Genomic DNA, 25,697 nt, shown 5'->3' with positions numbered 1-25,697 from the left:
TTTTCTTTTAATTTTGACAAGTGGCTTTTAAAATTTACACAGATCAATAGATGACTGTAATGAATGGTGATCATTAGGAGTGTATTGCCAGACAGGCTTTGTTCCAAACAAAGGCATCACCTATTTAACATTATTTCCAGAGTTTAATGTAGGAGGCAAAATGGATTTGAATGCCTACTCTGCTCTAGCTGGGAAAGTGGGGACACACTGAGCCTTGGAAAGGTAGCAGAATACAACAGTTACTAATAGGGCATTATGTAAAAATATGGATGTGTAACTGATGTGATTCTGCAATCTGTATTTGGGGTAAAATTGGGAATTCATAACCAACTTGAATCTAATGTATGAAATATGATATATCAAGAGCTTTATAATGTTTTGAACAACCAATAAAAAAATAAATTAAAAAAAAATAAAAATAAAAAAAATAAATAAAAAAAAAAAGAGCCTTGGAAATTTTATGAGAAAAGAAGCCTTCACTGTGCACCTCTGTGGTTACTAAGAGAACTGAGTCCGGATAATGCTCATGGGATAGGTTCCACTTTGCAAGTCCACCGAACACTTTCACTGTCATACAAATTCAGCAACTACCTTCCTGGTCCTCTGCCCACTCCTCATTTACCTGGACCTCTTCTCTCATGCAGCTGATCTCATTCCCAGTATGAGAGTGTATCTGAGGATGGTTGGACACTCTCTTTTTAAAGAATATTTCCAATTTAAGATGACTTTGTCTTTGCTATTTTCTAATCACAAACTTTTTTTAAAAAGTATGCACAAATATAATACATTCACATCACCCTGCATAATAAATGTTTTAGTCAATAATCAACTCCTAAATATGATGGTGGCCCTGTAAAATTATATTACCTGGTGACACTGTAGCTTGCTTTACTTTATGTAAGTACATTCACTGATGTTCACAAAACAAAATCACCCAGCAATGCATTCTCTGACCTATCACCATAATTAAGCAGTATGTGACTTTATGTACATATTTCCTTCCAGTTTCTCTGTAAAAATCTTAAAGCAAGAAGTCATATAGTTTGTGATTTGGCAGTGCCACTATGTCAGAGATGATAACCTTCATGTGTGTCATGAACAAACACTGTGGAACTTGAAACACTGGCAGATACCATAAGGGGCAGTGCATAACACAAGGGAAAAATAGAGGACACAAGGAAAATATGTCAAGAGCACTAATGCAAATAAGATGAGGTAGCACTTTTTTTTTCATAAAGCTTAAAAGTTAAGTGCTGTCCAAGTTTGAGGCAACAGTCACCTGAATTCTGCTTAGGGAAGTGGAAAGGATTTTAGAGGAGAATTTGGTTAAGAGATTTATCCTTACACCTGTTACTTTCACCAAAAAGTACTCACTAAGATAACAAAGATACCAACTGAGAGGGAGGAACTGGAAGAATTCAGTGCTCAGGCTGAACAAATGGAATTGGCTCCAAGGTCAGTTTCACAGGTGTTGCAAAGATGGTGATAGAGAGTAAAGGATTAGCCCAGAGTTGAGCATGGTGAAAGTAGGATTTAGTATCTGAATCATGAGAAATGCAGGTGCTGATTTGAACATTTTTTTTATGAAGAACAGGTTGTTAGTAAGACTCAACTTTTGTTTTTTAAAAAGTGATATTGCATTTCTTAAAATTGTAAATTCAAGATCCTGCTTCTTTATGTTTCTTTTCTTTTTTCAAAATTCAACTAATAATTTTTTTCTATTTGTAAGTCTAGCAGATTTTGACCTTTGAAAATGTTTAATCTTATTTATTAATTTAGTCATTTAAGCATATACCTTTAAATAGTTAAACTACATTTTTCTTCTTAATTGATTTTATTTTTTAAATACATGACAGCAGAATGCATTAAAATTCTTATTACACATATAGACAACAATTTTTCATATCTCTGTTTGTATGTAAAGTATGTTCACACCAATCCATGTCTTCATGCATGCACTTTAGATAATGATATCCATCACATTCCACCATCATTGCTAACCCCGCCCTCTCCCTTCCCTTCCCACCCCTCTACCATATTTAGAATTAAACTGCATCTAAATATATATTTTATTTACTTTCCAAATTCTTTAATTTACTACCTTAATAAGCAGAAGGCTGCAAGTTCTTATAAAACTTAAACATCCAGAAAATGAACTTTTAAATTCAGTGAACTTAATTCTACCTTAGATTCTATTTTAAAGTTCATTCAGTTGCCTCATACATTTTTAAATTGATGTTTACAAGGATCATACTCAAATAGTCTAAGTTGTCTTAAAAATATAAATGCAAAAGAATTATTCTATATTTTCAAAGTGTCATTATCATTTTTCTATGAGGAAAAAGACCAAGAATGGGTCAATTGAAAGATTCACTTCTGGCAGGGGACTTCTTTAGGGAGAAAATAAGAAATAAATATTTTTGTTCAACATATTATATGAAAATGAAAATTAAAAACCCAATTAATGGTAATTAGGCTCCTTGGCCTGATTGTTTAAGGTTCTAAGTAAGGTTCTTTCCTGTTTAACAACTGACCCGGAATCTTAATCCTGTTGTGATCTATAGCTGTTTTTTTCCCCAGAAAAGACTGCAAATTGAATCACAAGCAAGCCTCTGTCTGAGATCAGCTTTGGGATCATTTTCCTTTTTCCATATCATATTTCTTCTTTACTCAAAAATATTAATATTATTGTTTATTAGAATTATGATTTTGATTATTTAAAACTTTGATATTCAGAAATTTCTGAGATAAAACAATTGCGTGGCTGAGGAAGATGCTTCAGTACTAAGTGATGAATTTGGGCATGATGCTTATTGGTGACCTGTGAAACACCTTGTCCCTTATAGATGGGTCCTTAGTCAAGGGCTCCAATATACAGGCATTCACAGTGAGCTGCCCATGAAAGCCTGCATTCAAAGACCAAAGCTGAATCCTGACTTAACTTTCCATTTGCTTGATGAACATTGAGGAACTCTTGCATTTTTCTGTGTTGTGAAAGTAAATAACCTTAGGTATATTTTCCTCAATATGCAATAAAATTCCATGGTAGGCTAAATGGCTTGGTCTTACCTGTAATGATAACATATATGGTCCTTGTACTGAAAACATGCAGAGGTTAAAATTTTTATGTTGGTATTAAGTACAAGGAAGCAATCATATTAACTCAGGCTTAAAACACATATAAAACATCTGGATGATATGGAAAAGTAAAGTTCAGGGGTGGGACAGGGGCCATTTTGTGGCCTGTGTTAAGGATTTCACAAATTTGTGTTAGAGTTAAAATATAATTGAAATCCTTCCCCACTATTGAGAATTTTATATTATTATGTATATATAGAGAATTATATATTATCATGTTAATCATATAATAAATGTATGTTTTGTTATACAGTGTAGTTCTATTTATTCCCAATTAATCAACTTGTATATTGTTAAAATCCCTTTTCTACCAAAAACAAATATCTCTAAGAAATATAAACTGAGAGCTCCAAGTTTACTACTGTGTCTGCAATCAGTGGACAACCCACGTGAAGCCTTGTACCTCCTGCTTTGGCAGAAGTGAAGCCCTAAGATGAATGTTTAGATTTTACTTTTAAGGAGATGAGACTTCTGGCATGGTGTTTGAAAGGGGTAGACTTCAGTCACAAGTAGCATAGTTCACCTTGTTGACTCTGTGGCTTCCTACTTGAACAAATTATTCTCTGGTATCTAGTCTCATATTCTTCACCAATAAAACAGTGAAAATGGTATAACGTCACATCTCAGATGTGATTATGAGCACAATTTGAGTTCCATTTCAAGTTCATTGACAAAGTAAAGCCTTCAAGAAAACCAAGATCCAATGTTGTCTTGGTGGAGGTGCTGGTAGGAAACTAGACGGGAAAAGAATGTTTGGCCAAAAATGAGTAGAAGAGTCAGCTTACCCATCTTGGAATATCTGCTTAAACATAACAAGAATCAAGGCAAGTCAGAAAATTAAACTGAATTTCCCATCAGACTTTTCATGCTATTAAAGTCTATCAAAAACTGTGCACAGATTTCGTCAGGAATGCTAGATACTTCCCCAAAGGAGCTCTAAGTCACATGGTGCAACAGTGTTCTGCTTCTGACCCAATTTAGGGACAATTATCTTTCCAAGTACTTAGGTGATAAAGTTGTTAGAGCCCAACAATACAGCTCAATAGTCACAAGTAATCAGAAGGAATTGCATCATTTACTTGCATGCCTAAACAGCCACAAAAAGGGAACTCTTTCCTAATATGTCTTCTTTCTCTGCTCAGAGAAACTCAGATTTCTCTACCCTTCCTTACCTGTCTTGCCTGTGGCTTCCATGAGAAGTCTCTTTTTGTGCCATCTTTTCCTTACTACTTAAAAACAAACAAACAAACAAACATGAGGCTCTGTTTTTTTTTTTTTTTTTTTCTTACCCTTTCCCCACTCAGAGCTCAGTGTGCTTCTAGGGGATAGGCTGGCGATAGCAAATGATTGGAAGTAGTTAGACCATGATTATCTGATAAGGCTGAATTTCCACTGAATGTTGTTCCTCAGAAATGTTCATTTATTAACTCCACCAACAAGCTTTGATTGTTTGCCTAATCCCGTTCTGAGGATGGATACAAATATCATTATCATAACAAAATAACTAACACAGGCTACTTATCAAGAAAAACAGGTTTATTGGACTCAGTTTGGGAATCTGAGGGTCCAGATGGTCTAGTGTAGGTTCAGTTAGGGTCTCTTTTGGCTGCATCATCTTTTAATGTGGAAACGGAAACATGTGCAGGAATAAGCAAGTAATGAGGCCTTGATCCCGTGCTAGTGCTACACTTGCCCCTATTATAACAACACTCTGGTGAGAACTCATGGAGTTGTATGAGAATGACTTTCTGAGAGCAAAACCCATAATGACCCAAGAACCTCCTGCTAGGCCCCACTTTCTAAAGATCTCACCACCTCTCATTAGTGCCACTCTGAAGGCAAAGCCTCCCATCACAATAGCCCCTTCAGGGACATTCATACCATATCTCAACCATGACATGAATCAAACAGACAACAATCAGTGTCCTTATGGAGCTGACATGTTTTTTGCAAGAGGACACATGACACATAATAAACTTAAATGTACAAGCAAAGAACACAATGTATTAGAAGATAGTAAGTGCTAATGACAATTGAAAACAAAATAACTGGGCAAGAAAGGGGATTGGAGATGTCCAGTGATGACAGATTGCAACTTGAAGTAGCATGATGTTGGAAGCCTCCTTGAGAAGGTGAAATTTGTGAGAGTCAGAAGGAGGTGAGGAATGAGCTACTGTGACAACTGGGAAGAGCTTTGTGGGCAGAGTAAATGCCAGTGCAAAGACCCTGACAAAGACACATCCTTGCTATGTTTTAGGGACAACAAGGAGATCTACCTGGTGTCATGGTGTGAGCCGATGTAGAAAGTGTAGGGGAAAATTAAGAGTAAGTAGTGGTGCAGATCAGTAGAAACTGATAGGCAGTTTTAACACTGTTGCTTGTCCCCTGGTTAAAATAAGGAACCACTGGAGAGGATTTGAATGGGATCTTCCTCATATTTAAAAAGAATCTTGTTTTGTTCTTGAGTGAGAATCAACCGAAAGGGTCAGTGGCTAAAACTAGGGGAAGAGTTAGCTAATAGTTGCAATTGTTCAGGTGAGAGATGCTGGTCGTTCACACCAATGCAGCATCGGCAGAGGTGGTGAGAAACCGTTAGATTCAGGACATATTCTTAAGGAATAGCTTGAAGGTTTTATTCACATCTCCAATATGGACTGTGAGAGAAGAGGAAGACCTTCAAGTTTGGGGGTCTGGATATGGGTGAAGATGGTCTTTCTATCAACTGTGATAGTGAAGGATGCAGGTGGAGTAGGTGGGAGAGGGACCAGCCAAGGAGATTGAAAAGTCATAAGCACACAAGTGGAGCTACCCACTGGTCAGCTGGAATATGGATCTTGAATGTAGGAGAAAGGACTGAACTCATAATATAAAATAAATAAATAAATAAATTTGAAAGTCTCTAGGGGTTTAGTCTTGAAATTTGTGCTGTTACTCAGGGTTTTAGTCTGGTTTCTCATTGCTGTGATCAAAAGACCTTACAAGAACAACATAGGACAAGAAAAATTATGTTGATTCATGGTTTCTGAGGTTTTTTCCTTGTTTGGCTGAATCCATGGATCTGGGCTCAAGGTGAGGCAGAACATCATGCAAGAAGAGCATTGTAGAAGAAAGCAGTTCTTGACATAGCGAATGGAAGCAGGGGGTTAGGGGCCTCCATTCATTAGGGACAAAATGAAAAACCCCACATTATGTCCCCAGTGGGACATGTCGCCTCCTCCAGGCATACACCCTACCTGCCTGCAATACCACTCAACTAATCCATATCAGTGGATTCTGCCTCTCGTACTGTAATAATTTCACCTCTGAAAATTCTTGCATTGTCTTGCGTATGAGATTTGGGGGGACACCTCAGACCTAAATTATAGCACTCGGTAATCTGATTTTCGCTTAAGAGGAACCACAGATATTTATTTCTTCTGTGACCCTTTTCAAATGAAAAACAAAGCAATATCCTGCCTTTTTTGAAAGTAACCTGGATCTCTCTGCGGTCCTAACACTTCCCTGCCCTTGCCCACGCCAGCAGGAAACTTCTGTTTTCTCTGGTTAAAGCTAAATCAGAAAAAAGTCACCATGTTGATCTTTCTCAAGGAAGACTGTGGAGGTCCTTTTGTTCTTCCTAATGCCAATTGAGAGTGTGCATTCCCTTCAAGTGTGCTTGCTTAGGATGCTTGAAACTGGATTTTGGTTTCAATTCTCAGAAATGTCTGCCTCTAGTCTACCAAGTGGCTCAGTCTATAAAAATCCTTTGCCTTCTGTGAAGCAGCTTTTTGGCTGTCTCCCTTGCTGAGCATCAGTCTTCAAAGAGAACTGTTTTGTTCCTTTGTGTTTCTTGTGAGCAACCGAACACACCCTAAACAGCACCCAGGAAGTTGGAACCATAACTTCTGGACTATGACCATTGATGTGAACGAGTTCTTTGGACCACTCTGGATGAACTTTCTTACTTCCTCTATTACCCAGATCATCCACAGCCCCACCTAATCGTTCTCCTTTGGAAGAAGTTTGATTTTTTTTTGGAGGGAAATTATAAATAAATGTTAATAACCTTTGTCCTTATGACATCATCATTTTTTTTTCTCTTTCTACTTCTAACTCTTCTCTGCCATTCTTCAGCCCTTCCTTTCATTTCTTGTAAATCCCCACACTCTCTGCAAAATGACTGCCAATGTGTCTGCTGTGTGTTCCAAGTCTTTGCTGGGACCCATCACAGTGTTAGTTTATTGGGGCTCTTGGGAAGTACAGAAAGACTTGTCGTACTCATTCTAAAACATTGTGCTCTAAGGAAAGCCACATCTGTCCAGGTGGGGTTACATCTGCAACAGCAATAGGAGTTTTAGAGGATCTGTGTTCAGAGCAATTATCTCCTGGCAATTTGAATAGAAGGCGCATGCCTAAGATTGTGACTCACTTCATAGTCAGTGGTCTTTCCTTTAAAGGTCTCTAAGCAGTTCCCTTTGTGAGTCCATTTTTTTTAAGTGTTCAGTGTAGGCCAAGTAGAAAGTAAAAAGAAACAAACATTAGTTAAAATAAACTGATTAAAGAATATGGGAAATTATACTCATAAAACTGCCCTTTCTTTAGGTAGAATGCGATGGACATCATTACCCTAAGTATATGTATGACTGCACATTTGGTGTGACACTACATCATGTACAACCAGAGAAATGAAAAGTTGCACCGCATTAGTGTACAATGAATCAAAATGCATTCTGATGTCATATATACCTAATTAGAATAAATAAACAAATAAATAAAACCCTGCCCTTTCTTTTTAAAAAGGCAAATTGGGCTTAGGCATCTTTTATTTTGAATGTCTACTTTACAGATGAGTTTCTCAAATCATGGTATGTGTTGAACCAAAATGAATCAAGCTCCAAGGCAGCCTTACAAGTGCTCATTCATTTTCTTTTCCCCTCCTTCTTGGAATATTAGATGTTCGCTTATTCAAGTATCCTTTTTCCATTCCAGAAATACATCATTGGTTTGTTCATTGACCATAGACAGATGAATTTATAGCCTAGATTTTCAGTGGCAAATTGAGTCTATTAATACTGCAATGCAAGTTCTGTGTAGGACTTATAAAAATATGCTCAAGAAGCCAGTAGAGGTGATGTGCCCCTGTAATCCCAGCGACTCAGGAGATTGAGACAGGAGGATAGCAAATTCAAGGCCAGCCTGGGAAACTTAGTTAGTACCTGCCTCAAAAATAAAATAAAATAAAATAAAATAAAAAGGACTGGGGATGTAACTCAGTGGTAGAGTGCCCCTAGGTTCAGTCTAAAGTACTGGTAAGAAAATGGAATGGAACCACCATTTGACCCAGCTATTCCCCTTCTCGGTCTATTCCCTAAAGACCTAAAAAGAGCATACTACAGGGACACTGCTACATTGATGTTCATAGCAGCACAATTCACAATAGCAAGACTGTGGAACCAACCTAGATGCCCTTCAATAGACGAATGAATAAAAAAAAAATGTGGCATTTATACACAATGGAGTATTACTCTGCATTAAAAAATGACAAAATCATAGAATTTCCAGGGAAATGGATGGCATTAGAGCAGATTATGCTAAGTGAAGCTAGCCAATTCCTAAAAAACAAATGCCAAATGTCTTCTTTGATATAAGGAGAGTAACTAAGAACAGAGTAGGGAAGAAGAGCAGGAGAAGAAGATTAACATTAAACAGGGATGAGAGGTGGGAGGGAAAGGGAGAGAGAAGGGAAATTGCATGGAAATGGAAGGAGACCCTCAGGGTTATACAAAATTACATACAAGAGGAAGTGAGGGGAAAGGGAAAAAAAACAAGGGGGAGAAATGAATTACAGTAGATGGGGTAGAGAGAGAAGAGGGGAGGGGAGGGAAGGGGAGGGGGGATAGTAGAGGATAGGAAAGGCAGCAGAATACAACAGACACTAGTATAGCAATATGTAAATCAGTAGATGTGTAACCAATGTCATTCTGCAATCTGTATACAGGGTAAAAATGGGAGTTCATAACCCACTTGAATCAAAATGTGAAATATGATATATCAAGAACTATGTAATGTTTTGAACAACCAACAATAAAAATTATAAAAAAAGAAAATGTGTTCAAAATGTAGGATATTTATATTTCTGGTGTATTCCCCAAAGCTGTTCCTTCTCGAAACAGGCCCAATTGGATTTGGTAATCTCAAGATTGAAAGATATTTTTATCATGTATACCATAAGAAAAACATGTTTACATTTCCTTTTGTAATTCTAGAATACTATCTAACAAAAAGTTAAGATTCTGGGCTGGGGCTGGAGCTCACTGGTAGAGCGCTTGCCTCACAGGCCTGAGGCCCTGGGTTCGATCCTCAGCACCACATAAAAATAAATACATAAAAATATATTGTGTTCATTTACAACAACGAAAAAATTAAGGTTAAGATTCTGTGAATTCAAAGTAACAGACTCCCAACTGGAGCTCTCCTGAGTGAAATGAGGATTTTGCTGGAAAGGTCTTGGTTTATCTCACAGAACCCAACACAGATTAAAATAGCCAGTTCCCAAGAGGTTCAGGAGGGCAACCAGATCTTGAGAACAGCAGGAACCAAACACACAAATATCTTCAGGACTCTCTCTTTCCTTCCTGCTGAAGGCTGCATATCGGAAACAATTTTTTTTTTCCTGTACTGTTCACTGCAGACAAACGTTCTCCTCATGTCTGAAAATACGGCTACTAAAACTTTCTAAATTTTTTTATTTTATTGTGCCAACTACTGAAAAGAGGGTATGCTGAATTTATTTGGATCCAAAAGTAAAAGAACTAAAGGATAAACATCTATGTTGCTTTTTGCTCAGCTCTCCAGCCTTAAAGCAATAAACTTTTTGTTGAAGTAGGGGAACAATAATATCATCATTTGCTAATCTTGGAAAACTTGTTTTGGGGGAGACGGGAGGAAGTGGAAGGTGGTATAAAGAGGTTGTGGATGAACTTGGAAGGCTCAGGAGAAGATACAGTAAAAAGTTAGGTGATGCTGAACCGGGGAGATGCTAGGGTGAAACGAGCGTGTGGGGCAGATGGACGTTCAAAACAAAGCTAGCAGTCTAGCTTACAGGACAGGCTCAGAGGGAGTCTCCTTAGTTGCATTTTGTTAATAAGGGAAACTGATGCTCCAAATTTATGTAGCTTCCCCCACAGAGTTGGTAGGGAACAAGGACTTCCTTCACAAGGACTTTGATCACAACAGTGACAAGTCTGCTTTAGTTCCTGTTCATCAAGTCTAGGAGAGTGGATAAGAGGAAAGGCAGAATTGGGTAGCAGGGAAAGGACTTTTTTCTATTTTTTTCTGTTTGCTTTTTCTTTTTCTTTTTTCTTTTTTTTTTACAGTTACATTTTGGTTTAGTTTTGATGAACACATTCCACAGCAAGATTCTTACATTGTTTTTTTTTTTTTTTTTTTTCTCTCTTTGTTTTTTTTCCTGTTCTTTATGCCGGACTTGAGTGCCATGAAGTTATCAGCAAGTTTTCCCCAAACATAATCCCTGTCAGCACAATTTTATGTTTGCTGTGCTGAGCAGAAATTTCTAATAATACATCTGAACATACACAGGGATTTTACTTTCTGCGCTTTGAAACAATCATTGTTGGATGGTTTCCTACCTATCGAGGACACTTAGAGGAAATCATCCTGTGTTTTGCTGGCTTCCAATTCTTAGTAGTTCTCAATGAACCCATTTGTTGTTTTATACACCTTTGTAATTTCAGTAATTGAACCCTCTCTCTTTTTAAATTTGTGAGATTTTGTTTTCCATAGCTCTCTTAGACTCATTGAAAAGATTGTTTTCAGAAATTACAGTATTTATCCTTACTTTTACACGTAATTTTATTCACTACACTTCCTGGGTACATCTCAGCAGCAACACTGGAAATTTTAAACTATGTGTGCAAGATGCAAACTACCATACAGTGAATAGATAAGCTGGAATCTAAACGCAGGCATATGTGTCCCTAAAAACCATGATTTCCACCTAGAGAAATAAGCATCACCTTTACTATCACTAGCCCAAGTAACTCTAACATATTTAAGACCCAAATTTTTGAAACTCATAGATTCTTTTTTTAGTTTCTGTGGCATGCTTCATATGTGGGATTTTCACCTAATCGAGTCTCAATCTGTGATGATCTTTTTGTTGTTGTTGTTTACATTATTTGTAGTCATTTTATGGTAGCCCCATTAACCTTGTGAGCAACAGATCCCCTATGTAATATTCTAATATTAGATAATTACCTTGATTCACCATTGTGAACATCATTGTGAATAGCAGCAGTTAGCATATATTGTCTTCATATTTTGAACCATATTCTTAAACAAAGCCATCAAAGTATGATTTCTGCTTCAAATTACATAATGTTTTAAAGAACTTTTCATTGTGTGATGCAAATATTTCTCAGAATAGCAATATTGTTTTGACCATAACTAGTAAAGGCCTTATTTTAAGGACAGCGCTGGCACATTTAAAAATGATACAATTTTCTTGCATGTTAAGTGAGCAGGCATCATCTTTTCAAATTTCATGTTGTGCTTATGTATTTTAAAATAGTTTCCTGGCCTTCTCCCAAGAGAGAAGCATATGGAGAGTAACCTCAATTATCTGTCCCTTTTTCTTTAAAAATGCAAAAACTTTAAAACATATGAAATTACGATCTGTATACATTTTCTCTGTGATAAATAAAATACCACATCAGTTTAATTTTAAATTCAATAAGCATTCACCCCAGTGCTGGAATATTAACTCAAGTGCTTAATTTGGCTCTGAGACTTCCATTACATGGCAGCCTCTGGTGGAAACACCTGTTTTGGTTAAGCCATTATATTATGTTCATCATTTGAAATCTGACTTAGGTATATGATTATAGTGGATAAATTCCCAGAATTAATTCATTTTGTTGGATATAAGACATTATTTATTTCTTCTTTATTTTAACTGACTTTTTAAATTTTGTTGTCTTTTTTTGTGCTATCTCACATTAGGTGTTTGCCAAACTATTGTGAACATGGAGGAAGCTGCTCCCAGTCCTGGGCCACTTTCTATTGTAACTGCAGTGACACAGGTTACACTGGTGCCACCTGCCATGACTGTGAGTAGATGCATGGGTTATGCACAGTGGATGGACAAAGCTACAGAATTGCCAGTGTTAACCCATTGTGTTCCTTAGTTCAGAGGTAGAACCCCTATAAAATCTTAAATTGAGAAAAAATATACCACTCAAGGTAACTTTGAAATAATTAGTGTTTTTAGAGGGCTGATCTCCTGAGAAAAGTAATAAATGAATAATTATAGCATCTGAAATACGCACAGATACACATATTATAAAGGATATGTAAGTTCTCGGTTATGGATTCCAACCTATTTTAATGCAACTGGGTCAATTTCATTAAATATTCACAGACTTGAAAAATTGGGACTTAATGGGATAACAAGGTGCATTTATTGTTGGAGGACACATTGTATTCATTCATTAAGTGTAAGTTTTTTAGAGGACAGCATAGGCCAAAACTGTGGTGGATGGGAGCACACATGGATGAAAGTTATAACCTGTGGTGTTCATAGACTACTGGTAAGACAGGAAATGGGATAGCGGCAATGCAGTCACATACATGTTGAGGTTGGGACAAGAAAACATGCTATGGGCACACAAGAGGTAGCTCTAAAGTTAATTACACTGTCTTCCAGGCTGTGCTATGTTGCCATAGTAGAAAATTAGAATCTTGGTGGTTTAAGTAATGAGTGGCCATGTCGTGACCATGACACATACCCATCACACATCAGTAGGAGGTCTTCTTCCACATTTTCCTCTTATCATGGAGGTTTCATCATCTGGAATGTTGCCAGAGCAGAGAGAAGGACACACAGGGGCGGAGACAGGAAAGCAGGGGCTAGCTTTTAAATACCTTGACCTCTCTCTATGTGGCAAATATTACTTTCACTCACAGTCCATTGTCCAGATAGGGTCACAAGGGCACACACAAGAGGGCATGAAGTGCATTCCCACCATGGCTTGTGAGACAACCAAACCTGAGCACTGGCGATAAGTACCTGTCAATCCTGGCTTGGAGGAGGCTTCGTATAAAAGGCCTGGGTTGATCTTTTGTAGAGACCTGGCTGAACAATGGCAACAACAAAAAAGGGATACTCAGAGCAAAGGAATGGATGGAGGCAGGAAACATAAAGTCTGAGTCTGCAGGTAGTAACACAGGACGGGACGATGGTGGTGGAGAAGACAGGACAGGAGGTAGGCTAAATTGTGCAAACATAAGAAGCAAAGAAAAAAAAAAAAGAAAGAACGAATTGGAGCCCTGAGTCCCGCAATTTAATATTCTCATTGGGATCATCAAACAAAAGACAACCAAACAAATGGTTGCCCTCTAGAAAATTTTATTCCATGCTGAGTGATGGACTTAAGTATTAAGTGAGAAAGACACATCTGAAGGTGCTGGCAGTCATTGTGGGAGATTTCATGGAAAATATGAAATTGGAAATTGGAAGGACAGGTGGTAGAAGATATTATAGAAAGACACTGAAGCCAACCAAGGCTTAGATGTATTTTGAGGACCGTAGGGATATATCATTCTGGGGCAGATCTCACCAGTTTTTCCTGAGTTCCTGACGTTGTTGCCTGGCCCTCAAAGATTACGGAAGGGGTTGGTAGATGTCCACTGGACTAAATTCACTCTAGTCAAGAAGGAACAATGTTGATGCTCTGATTTTTGTGTTCTTCTCAGCCATCCCATGAACTCTGTTGTGCCACAGAATGTGGCATATACCAATGATGCCCATAGAAGAATCTAACTGAATCAGAAAAGAATTAGTTCAGTGGTCATTATGGGATGATGATGTTATTGCTATTAGTTGCTTGGGAAATTGAGAAATGTCATCTGGCTATATTAGAATATATTTCATTTAAATATTGCTATTTAAAAACTTGGAATGATGAAGAGAACATGGGAATGAGAGAGAGAGATTGAAGTTAAATTTTACCCAGCCATTATACTTGACTAAGTACATAATTATATTATACTTGAATAAGTACATAATTTTCTCTCTTTAGAGATCTTTTTTTTTTTTTCCCTTTAAGATGCTATGAGGAAAAACTCATGAATTCTTGCAGACCTATCTAGGGAGAAAATCATATTTTTATCAAAGACTCCAATTAATATCAATCTATAAACTTTAAAAGTCTGTTTCCAGAAATATTATCCTCACATAGTCAAGAGCAACATGCACTTGTCCAGAAACATTGCAGGACATGCACAGGACTGTTGAGTTTGTATGTCAGTGTGCTCTTGGAAGAAGCTCAAAGGAAATTGACATGTTCATCAGTCTAATAGTAAAACAAAAGAGCCCTGGAGAAGATTTAACCCAAAGCAAACTAAATCCCAGTCAAAGCACATTACAGCATTCAACGTTTATGTGTTCATTTTCTCCAAAAGTAACGTAGCAATTTTTTTTTTTTTTTTTTTGGTGAGGAGTTCATCTTCACAGATGCTGTTCTCCTTTAATTTTCTCTATCCATTAGGCTGAAAATAGAAGATTTCTAGTTTTTTTTTTTTTTAAGTGTGAAGTTGAAAATTGATGGAGGTGAGGTGCTGATTTTTAAAGGAATGCTGTCAAGTCTTGTGAGCAGGAGACTCGACATATCAAGTAGTAAAAATATCATTCCTTAATTTTTTTAACACCTTCCCATTTCCCTTTTTGTGAAATTGTACAGTTCCTACACTGTAAACTGAAACTCTGTGAAACTCTATCTTCCATTCTGGGCATGTAGCCAGAACAAATCAGAGCTGCTTGGGTATCTGTGACGTTTGGCAAGCACACCTTGGATGGCGGTGTAATTCAAGGATCTGTCCTTCTTCCTCTGACTAATCTCTCCCTCTGCTATTTGGGTGACCCCACTGTTTTGAGTACTTCTTAAACTGAGTGAACCAGTTCTTGCCTTCAATAAATATGTGCCTCATACCTGAGCCATGAGAATTTAAGAGTGGGAGCTGCCCAAATGCAGATGGTGGCACCCAGAAAGCCCTTGGGTCAAAATAAACAAACCAGCCCACAATCTTGCTCATGTCAAAATGGCAGGGTCATCCTTGGTGTGTTGAGGCATGTTGTATTGAAGAACTCATCATCAATCAGAACAATTACCTAAATTTTTTAGATTGATAAAATATTTATAATAATATTAAAGTGCTAATTTTTGAGTATTATTTTGTATTTTTTAAGCTCTTCAGGATATGTTGTTCTCATTATTTGTGCTTTCCAGCAAAGGTGGGCCAATAGAGCAGACCTGGGATAGATGGGATTAACTTCTCTAATTCTTGTGGATGAAAGAGAGATCTGATTGAGGAAGGTAAAGGGTGACAATGAACTTCTAAGGAATGGCAACATGGGAATTTCCAGTCTTCAGATATTTCAGGTTGCTGCCGAAAGCACAGGGATCTTTAGTGTATCTTGATTTTCTTTTCCCCTTGCCTGATAACACATAAATAACTTGGGTATGCAAGTTATGTCACATATCAAATACACCTTGTTCAAAGCCACCTGTTTAGGAAGGAGATGACAAGTGTGTCCAATTCCTTTCCATTTGTGGCAGCCTCTCCATAGAGAAGGTATTCAAGTCTATCATGTATCCAAGGATGTGCCATTGGACACTATTCCATGATGTTTGAAAGTTATTAGGGTGAGGAACTTTCTCCTTTAGGTTTTATTCTTTTTTTTTCTAGATGAATAACTAAAAGTAAACAATGTTTGTGATCCAGATGCAATTCTAGCTGCCAGCCAACATTTATCAGTTGGTCGTTAGTTTTATATAATCTATGAGTTCAGAAGTTTGTAAACTTGAAGCCAAACTTCTAACTCTTCAGGATACATCTTGATTATGGTATTTCATGACCACCTTATTAGGTGTACAAATTAAGATTTAAAAGAACATTTTTTTTTCATTGTAGAAGCTTAGCAGATAGTTAGGTAGATACCATTGCAATATAAGAATAAATTGAGCTGGATATCATTATTGCCTCCATTTTACACAGGAGAACATTGAGAACCAGAAAGGATACATAACTTTCTCAAGGTCACATGTCTCAGAGAATGGACATGAAGTAAAGGAATCTGATATTATATGCCACATGCTTAAGCCCTATATCTTATTCCTTATCTCAAACAAGTAGGACATGTGCAAAGTTCCATATATGAACTTAATGTTATCCATCATATGCATGAGACACAGTAGGGTATTGTGACGTCCTCATTAAAATGCAGTCCTAGGGGTCCAAGAGATGAAATTTTTTTGTGTGTGTTCTAAAATAATCATGAAAGCATTATAGAAGGAAGTAGAATGAGATAGGATTTGAAGGACAGCTGAATTTGAAATAGATGTAGGTAAAAGGAAGAGTATCAAAAGCAAGGAGACTGGCAAGAGTAAAGGCATGATGGCCAGAATATACATGCTATGATTCAGAACAATGTAGGTGCACTTGCCTGGATCAAGATAGGAAAAATGAGCAGTTCTGTTCATTTCTTGCTGAAGCCCTTATGGGATTCCCACAAAGCACTTTCCCTAAGGGAGTAGAGATCACTTACCATTATAATCAAGACTTTTCTCACACTATTGCAACATTCGTAAATGGCACTTTGATACTACATAATAAATAATCTAATGATACATTTATTTTTTATATTCTTATAAAATATAAAAAATACACTTTTATATTTTGTAACATTTTTATATATTTTGTGTTGTTTCCAAATGTTCAATGTTATAACCAACACAATGGTGAGCCTCACTGTGCTTAAGTGTGAACCCCACAAGTTCTAGTGTTTATATAAACTCATCTAAGAAGTGGCATTCTTGGGTCAAAGGTTATAAGTAATTTGAAGGGTCTTCATTCATATTACCAACTTTTCTAAAGTCTTAATAAAGTTTATACTCTGATGACTATTTTCCGAGATCTTCTGTCACCATCACTGTCAGAATTATTTACTCATTTATTCAACATGTCTTTTTACTAAACAATTGCATATTAAATTGATATTATTTCATTAACAGTCCCTGATAAGGAAAAGACTTCTTGCCACAACCTGAACCTTGGGCATGGCATTTTTTCCATATTTTTTTTTTTGGTCACTCAAGTACATTTTGAAAGCACATTTATTGTCAGTAACTATGCATTCAGTGATTGCTGTTACAGAGGGCTGACTTGCCAATTGTGATAGGAGTACTTATCATCCTCTGTATTTATACTGTCTAGTGAGACAGTTCTTGACCTTCTTGATGTCTATGTCTGATAACATTCATGGGATCCCTGTGCAGGATCCCTTTAGTGTGTCTCAGTGTTTACTAATCCCTTCTCACGGTACGACTCTCTGACATCCTAACAATGCTTTTAGCTCATTTTTCAGCTTTATAAGCGTATGTCAGCTTTCTTCCTCTCCCAAGCTTGATATAGTGCTTCTTCCTTTGGGCAGTCAATAACCAGGTATTGATTAGAAGCATATCAAGTTGTCTGGCCATTGGACTGTACAGTAGTCATCACAGAGCAATATCGCTTTGCTTGTTTAACTGTAGGTAAATGGTCCTCTGACTGCACAGCATTTGGATGGTTAGAAGGAAAGGTTAGAGAGAGTAGGGGATGCTGGTAATAAAGACTTTAAAAAAAATCATTGTTCATGTCTCTGAGTTCAGGTCAACTCATATCTTAATATTATTCTTTAAGTCTCCCATTAAGATCTAATCCCTAAATGCCATCAGCAAATTGTTCTCATTGGCAGCTAGATGAAGGAGGAAGAAGAGGAGGAGGAGACTGCTGAATTGATATACTGCTTCATTTTATGACATTAACCACAGTCTTCTTTGCTATTATTTTCTTCCATGTTAACTCTTCTAGTGAGACTATAAACTCGTGGAGGGAATAACTATGTCTTGCTTTTAATAGTAGGAACCACAAATAAACCACTGGTGATATACAGGGTATATCATATAATCGATGAGACAAGTAATTAAGTAGAGAAGATAACATAGTGTGCCATTTGATGAGAATGCCATAGGACAGAATGGTGTCTCAATCTTTGCCAGCTCTCCATTGTCTTTTCTCATCCCTGTTACGTAGTCCCTAAATGAATATGAATATACATATATATATATATATATATATATATATATATTCATTCATATTCATAAGTGAGATTATGAGATATTTGCACTTTATGATGTTGCGTTGCTAGAATGAGAATAGTGGTATTTGCTGGGGAAGATGAGGAGGTTTTCAGAAAGAAGTTCGAGTGGAGATAAAGGACAAGTAGGAAGAATTGCAAGGAGAAGAGTCTTCTAGGAAGAGTGAACAACATCTGCAAAGGAAGAGAAAAGTGGAAGACCATGGAACAAAGATGGGTTATAAGACATCTTGCAGAGATAAAATAGCAAAAGATAGAGATACAGGAAGTCCAAGCATAATGAGTGCAGGTGACAGATTGAGAAGGAGTGAGCCTGTCTGCTGGGCAACTAAGATCCAGTCATGGTGTATTTTTTTTTTTTATTTTAATGTTGGAAATAGAGTTGCTAGTAATTATGTTATCATTGGATTTGTTATCAGATTTGTTTTGAAAATATAACTGTGGTGATATTGTAGACCATATACTGAAGTTAGAAGACGTGTATTTTTAGGGAGAGATATGGGGAATAGTGTTTGCAATTGGTAGGCAGCAAATGATGAGAGACGGAGCAAGCTAGAAAGAAAAGACCTGATGTAAAAGCATATCTAAAATTGGATCGAGAAAACTTGAAGACACACTGAACAAGGTAGAGAGAATGACTTAACTTTTAGCTTGGAAGAGTTTGTCAATGAGATATGGAGTGACTGAGTCTTCAGGTCTGGCTTGGTGTGACAGCTTAGTATCAAATTCAGATCTGCAATTTACAAGATATATGACCTGGGTGGGCTATGTGAGCTATGTGCTTTAACTTCATCATCTGGGATCTGTCACAGATGAAGAAAAATGGCATGATAAGCAATCACCTCATGGAGATATTAAGAGGATTAAATAAAAGAATAAAAGCATCTCCATAAAATTTTAGCATGGTATCTGGCACAGGAAAAGTCCCTGATCCATGTTGGCTACTATTTGAACAGATAGAGGACATGTAGGAAGAAGAAATTTAGTGGATACCATCAGCAGTTCTGTTTGGGGCACAGTATTTTCCTGGATACGTTTCCACTGTGCAGAAGTAACTGGAAAACTTTCCATTAAAGTCTGGGGAGAAGATCAGAATCAGTGGGTATGTAATTACTGAACCCTTTGAGCAGATGAAATCAATAAGGCATGTCAGGTCGAAAAGTGAAACCTGGTAAGCAAAAATTCTGAGGGACTCAAGAAGAGGTACATATGACACACAACCAACATGGAGTGGGAAGGAAAAAAATAAGAGCTATGAAAAAGTGGTATCCTAGAAACCAGAATGGCATGCTTCAGAAATAGACTATTAGAAGAGATGTCTAAGTAGTATCCCCCAGGTTACTCTTTCATTATACTAGTTGTCAATCCTTAAATGACTGGTGGAAATTTAGAATAGAAGTTGGAGGAAGACAAAGATAAAGCAATGAGGAAAACTCATTTTCTACTGGCAGCCCTTCATGGTGACATTATTGGAATGTATCGGAATAAGCTATTCCAAGTTAATTTATTGACAAAGGACAGATCTAAGTGTTGGCAGGATCCAGATGATTCAAAAGCTTTACTTCTGAGAGTATTGCACTCTCAGGAGAGAAGTCTAACACCCACAAATCCATTAACATACAAGTAGTGCATGACCTTGGGTAACTAAGTGCCCAGGATTGGCTGTAGGAAGGTTGCTGCTCCGTGAAGGGAGGAATCCAAGTGGACTGAGATGGCCATAATAAAGTTCTTGGAAGAGTGCTTGAACCTACAAGTGAGGCCAGACCCAAACTTGAATAAGCAGAGAGTTTCAGGCAGTGTTTTTCAAGGATGACTAGAGAGAAAGGATCTGAAGAGAAGTGAGCATGGAGGATATGTGAGGGCCAGTAGCATAAAGAGAAGGGAGTGAGTATTTGTGGAACCCAGTTTAAGTGCCACATGCTTCAGCAACTGCTTCAAATACACTATTTCCCCCTTATCCATGGGGTTCAGTCCAAGACCTGCAGTATATGCCTGAAATCACTGATCCCACCAAACCCTATACCCTAAATTTTCCTATGCATACATATCTTTGATAAACTTGATTTATAAGTTAGGAACAGTAAGATATTAACAATAATAGCTAATGATAAAATAAAACACTCAATAACAGTATCCTTTACTAAAATTTTGAAAATGTATGAATTGTTTATTTCTAGAATTTTACATTGAATATTTTCCAGCTACTGTTGACTATAACTAGAACCTCAGAAAGCAAAATTGCAGGTGAAGAGGGATAACTGCATGTACTCTTAAGCTGTGAGTCTTTCTCATATTCATAAATCTGATTGGGCTTAACTATGGCAGATGTTTAAGCAACTCTGTCTATACATAGGCAATTCTCCTAACCAGAAAGACTTCTCACTATTTTCCTTCAGATTATTTGTCAAGAGTATTCTCTGCAAACGTCTTCAAAAAACTGCTCAGACCTATCTTAGATACCTCTTTGCTCCTTCAGTATCGCTCACACAGCACTTACTCTACCATAGCAGACGATCGATAAATGTAAACATTCTTTCATAGCCAAAATGATTAAAGCCACAGAACTGGTGGAAGTGGGATTTGAACTCAGTTCTAGATGGCTTAAAAGCACTTCCTTTTCTCATTATAACATCTCTAAGTGGAAGGAAGAGCAGTTGTAAATATTTGATGGAATACAGCAGGATTTATAAACAAAACTCATGCAAAGACTTCCTAACAGAGAGCAGGAGGTGCAAGGGTGCATATTCACCTTAGATCATTTTTTTTTTCCTTTTGAGTACATCTCAGTCATTTAAGAGCTTCCCAGAGTCATCTCCTATATGTTAAATTGTTCTATTTGTTCTTTCCTTCCTCTTTGTCAATATCTCTCCCTCCATCTTTCCCTACCCCATTGTTAATTGAAGCTACTTCAAATAATTATGTTGCATTGGCAAAGTACAAAAATGTAATCACAAATTTTGGTTTTATTCCAAACCCCTAGAAGCACAAAAGATCCCAAAATATGAGAGAAGATAATTAACTGAAGATAATTTAATTGTTGATGTTACCTTCCTTCAGAGAACCATTGATATTAACTTTGAACATTGAGCAAGAACAATGAGCATTTATTCCTAATGTATTTCAATCATCAGAAGACTAACTGCCAGAGAAATACAAAACTCTGGTTTGTCCCATGAGTGAGAAGTCATCTGGAATATACATACATATTTTAACTCACTTCATGAAAACTCATTTTCCATCTGTGCCTCTGCTTTGGATGTGAACAGATCGAGTTTATGGATAACACCTCAGTATTAGACAAATTACTTAACTTTTTTAGCATCAAATCATTTATCTCTAATATAATTATAACTCCATTACACAGTTATTGTGTTGATTAAAAGAGACATGGAAAACAACTAGCACAGTATTTAAAATCTGGCATTTCCTTCTTTGGTTATAACCATTTCATATCTAGAGTTATTTTGAATAAAATTTCATGAAAGAGACATCTAGTGATTTATCTTCCTGTGCTACCAAAGCATATGGCCAGAGCGATGCTTTTCCTCTATATGTTACCAAACAGAGATGAAGATTTTTGCATAGGCACTACCACCAATAATGACCTGAGAAGCATAATGTCACCCACAGAACCCCAGGCTGTGGTGAAGGGAGTGCAGTTCAAGTCTTCTCTGCCAGATGAGTTTAAGGAAGTAGGTTTGTGTAACCTGTGATTTCTTGTGAATGAAATGTGAATTGTACATAGATTGTACATGATCACTAGCAAAGATTGTTTTGACTTGCTCTTGCATGATTCCAGTGAGTGTGTTTACTTACTATGGTGTGCTGTAATCACATTGTACAGTTTATATTTCTTAACCATTTTTTAAATGTTAGAGCCCAGAATAACATTTTTCCATCAATCAAAGAGCCTTCTCTCTTCTGTGGTTTAGAAAAAAACAGAGCATTCATTCACATTATTACTCAAAAAACCTTTAACAGTAAAACAAGATAAAATATAAGGGTCATAGATGTTCAAAACTCTTGCCCATTCCCCTTGAAGCATTGGGCAATGCTGAATTCCTGGGGTTTCATTTGGAGTGGGCAACTCAGAGAGTAATAAGAGTAATAAGCAGTAAGAGATTGAAGAGAGTGTGAGATTGCTCAATATAGTTTATCAGTTTTGTTTTAAACTATGACTGACTTCACCAAATAAATTGTCATCAAATAAATCCCCAGTTTGAACTTTGCAAAAATATTTTGACTGCGTAATTCAGATACAAAATTCAGGAAACATTTATTCATCCATTAAAATTCTGCAACACAATAATACTGTGACCTATGGCAAGTTATTCCACCAGTTTAAACTTCACTAGTACCACATGCAAGAGAAAAATAATAGAGTCCGCCCCTTATTGCTCCTGGGATAAATTCATGAATCAATGGGCGTGAAATTTCTGACAAGTATGATCACAATCCTCCCTTATAAGTTCTTTCTTATATATTTATATCATTTTGTTTCCACTGCAACCTTGGTGAGGGACAAGGCAAGTATTCATTTTTTTCCTAATATATGGAGGAAAGATATGAAATTCAGAGCAGTTTAGAATTGAGAGCCCAAGGACATAGTTATAAGACCCAAGTTGAATTGAAAAAAAAAAAAAAACCTGAATACTGTGACTACTCCCAAGATTCTTCAGCTATAGCATTCACTTGGTGAGATCTGTGGTTGTTAAGCAAAATTTCAGGGATAATTTAAAATTTTACTTTTTGTTTACCCCCTCCTAAAAAATACTTTGATTATGTTACTGCTCAGTTTCAAATTCTTTTAGTGTCTCTTCATTATCCTATTGAACAAAAGCCTTGCTATTTCAACTCAGTTAGCAAAGACCATCACTATTTGCCCCCTTATGCATGCATGTTATAGCCATTCTGATGATTATTCATTACCTAATTAGGTTCTGAGTTCTTTTTATCATTCTCATCTTTTGGCCTGTGGTTACTTCTGCCTAGAATTTTCTTGTTCACTTTTCTTCAAGTAATTCTCTGTTCAACCCAACACCCTTCTTTAGCATCCCCTCTGTGTGTATATGTGGTTGAAATAATTGACATTTTTTTGTGTGTGTGTGATTCCTTGAGTTCAGGCATTATGACTTTTTCTTTATATGTTTCCAGCACCCAACACTAGGACTGGAATATTGCTTGTACAAAATAAATATTGAGAGAGTAGAATTCCAATTTTCAACATGTTGCATTTCCTCAAAGTATGCTTATATACCTTCTACACTGAGGCAAAGTAAAAAAAAAAACAGCAAATTATGTGGTACCCCACAGCGTCTGCTATGCTTTCTTTTTAGCCACCATGTAGAGAAACATTTCATTTTTTTTTAATTTGGTTAAAGGAACGAGGCTTCATCTTTTTATTCAAAACATATTTATTAAAGTTCCCACATCAAGTCCCCATTAGTTCTCAAACTGGCTTCTAAATCATCTTTCAGTTGGAGTAGCTGCAGTGCACAATATTAAGATACTAGCATAAATAGGGCATTTGGTTAAGTAAACATACACAGAAAACATAACAATGATATAAAACCATCCATGTCATAGCAGGACATGCAACTGAGTTTATTAGTCTGTCAACAGCAGAGTTGTCAAAGTCAGTTTTCAGTAGCACAGATTTCCTGCTGGCAGCTAATGTGATGATGGAAACCCTGGCAATCACTCCCCTGCTCCTGTCTCCCTGATGCCGCTGTCATTATGGCTAGAATAGGAAGTGAGTGTTTCCGTCTGCTAACGTTTGATTTCATTACTGCCTGTTGTCTAAATAGGCATTTAGACGAAGAACTGATGTGGAACATGTGCAGAATAGGGATGCCTATGCTCACAGGCCACCAGAAGGAGAACCTATTTCCCTGGCTTCCACTTACAGGAGTCTTGTGTTTAACAACATCACGAGGGATTGTTCCAAAGGTCTAGAAAAAATTCCGCTCCATTGTTTTGTTTTTTTTTTTTTTTAAAGATAGAGCATGAAAAGTGAATTGCTTTTGAAAATTAGGCTGTCTTGGGGTCAGTTCCAAGCTCTACCACTTACCTAAATGAGTGACAGGAAATTTTGTTTAACTCGGAACTCTGATTTGTCTCATCTCTAATTATGGAGATAGTGATACCTATTTCTATGGATTTTTTGTAATTAAGTAATAGATCACACGTAGAGCATTGGGTATAGTGCCTCTGCAAGAGGCACTCAGCTGCGTTTGCTTGCTTTGCTTCATCAAGACTCTGCATTTCTACAGTTTCTGTTCTTCTGTGGATAACTTTTGGATTAGTAGCAAATGCTCATTTCTATTGGGAATGAATTTTCAAATGTGTGTTTTCTTGCTTCCTTCCTCAAGTTGATGCTCTAGAGACAGGTTAACCACTTCTTCCTGCTGTCACTGCTTCTCTGGGAATTAGAAGATTTGTTTCTCTTAGTGAAATTTACCTTCTAACTTTGTTGAGTTAGTTGTATTTGGGTCCCCAGTGATTCTCTTTGGAGAAGTTATCATTTAAGTCCTCTTTACAGAGTTATAAGGAGTCCTCCAAAGAAGGGGTGTCCCTACTGTTCTCTCTCTCTCTGATTTCCTGTAATTGAAGAGAAAACCCATGTTTCTATTCTTGTCTTCTCTCTACTGATTTCGTATTTTAATCACTTCTACAAAATACCTTTAGATAATACATTGATTAGTGTTTGATTGAGTAACTGGATACTATTTCCAAGTGGACCCATAAAACGGGCCATTACATCTACCCACTTGTCAACTTGGAGCCCTGCACTTATCTCCTTTGACCATATATTATACTTCTGCCTAAAATGTCATACTTCACCTGCACAATACAATGTTCCTGTGTACAACCGACTTCACTAAGTTTGTGTAGTACCTTAAAGATTATACTGGTAATAGTGTAAACTTGCCTTTGACTAAGATGCAGAATATGCAGTCAAAACACAACTCTCTCTCTCTCTTTTTTAATCTCCTACCCTGCTTTAAATTTTATTGACCCTTACCTCTGGATACAATCTTAGGCACAACTCAGTATTTTCCTTTCCACTCTTAGGTGATACACATTCTTCTAATTCCTGTATACCACAATGCAAGAATTAACAAGGCCCAGTTTAATATATCCATCTGCTATAGTTTGGATCTTGAATGGTGCTATTAGGATTTGGTGGAACTTCTAGGAGGCATGGCCTAGTGAGAGTTCCTTAGGTCTTTGAGGTATGCCCTTTAAGAGGCCTGAGGGGCTCCTCCTGTGCCTCTCTCTTTTTGCTCCATGAGTCATGATATGTGCAGATTTGCCCCACCACAAGCTCCTGCCATTATGGGCTGCCTTCTCACCTGTCTAAATG

General features: G+C 37.0%; 1 protein-coding gene across 1 annotated transcript in view; it reads left to right on the top strand.

The window, feature by feature from the left end:
• Positions 1–25,697, top strand: part of Cntnap5 (contactin associated protein family member 5) — an 824,707-nt gene that overhangs the window by 484,835 nt on the left and 314,175 nt on the right. Inside the window, exon 11 of the mRNA XM_046463789.2 lies at positions 12,139–12,245. Within this exon, the coding sequence (XP_046319745.1) occupies positions 12,139–12,245 (107 nt within the window). The remainder of the gene's footprint in view (positions 1–12,138; positions 12,246–25,697) is intronic.

This window comes from Marmota monax, unplaced genomic scaffold (genome assembly GCF_021218885.2).
Source record: "Marmota monax isolate L192 unplaced genomic scaffold, Marmota_monax_Labrador192_F-V1.1 WCK01_AAM20220418_F8-fsc00034, whole genome shotgun sequence".
NCBI lineage: Eukaryota > Metazoa > Chordata > Mammalia > Rodentia > Sciuridae > Marmota > Marmota monax.
Note: the sequence above shows the minus strand (reverse complement) of the source record. Positions and strands in the feature narration are given on the sequence as shown.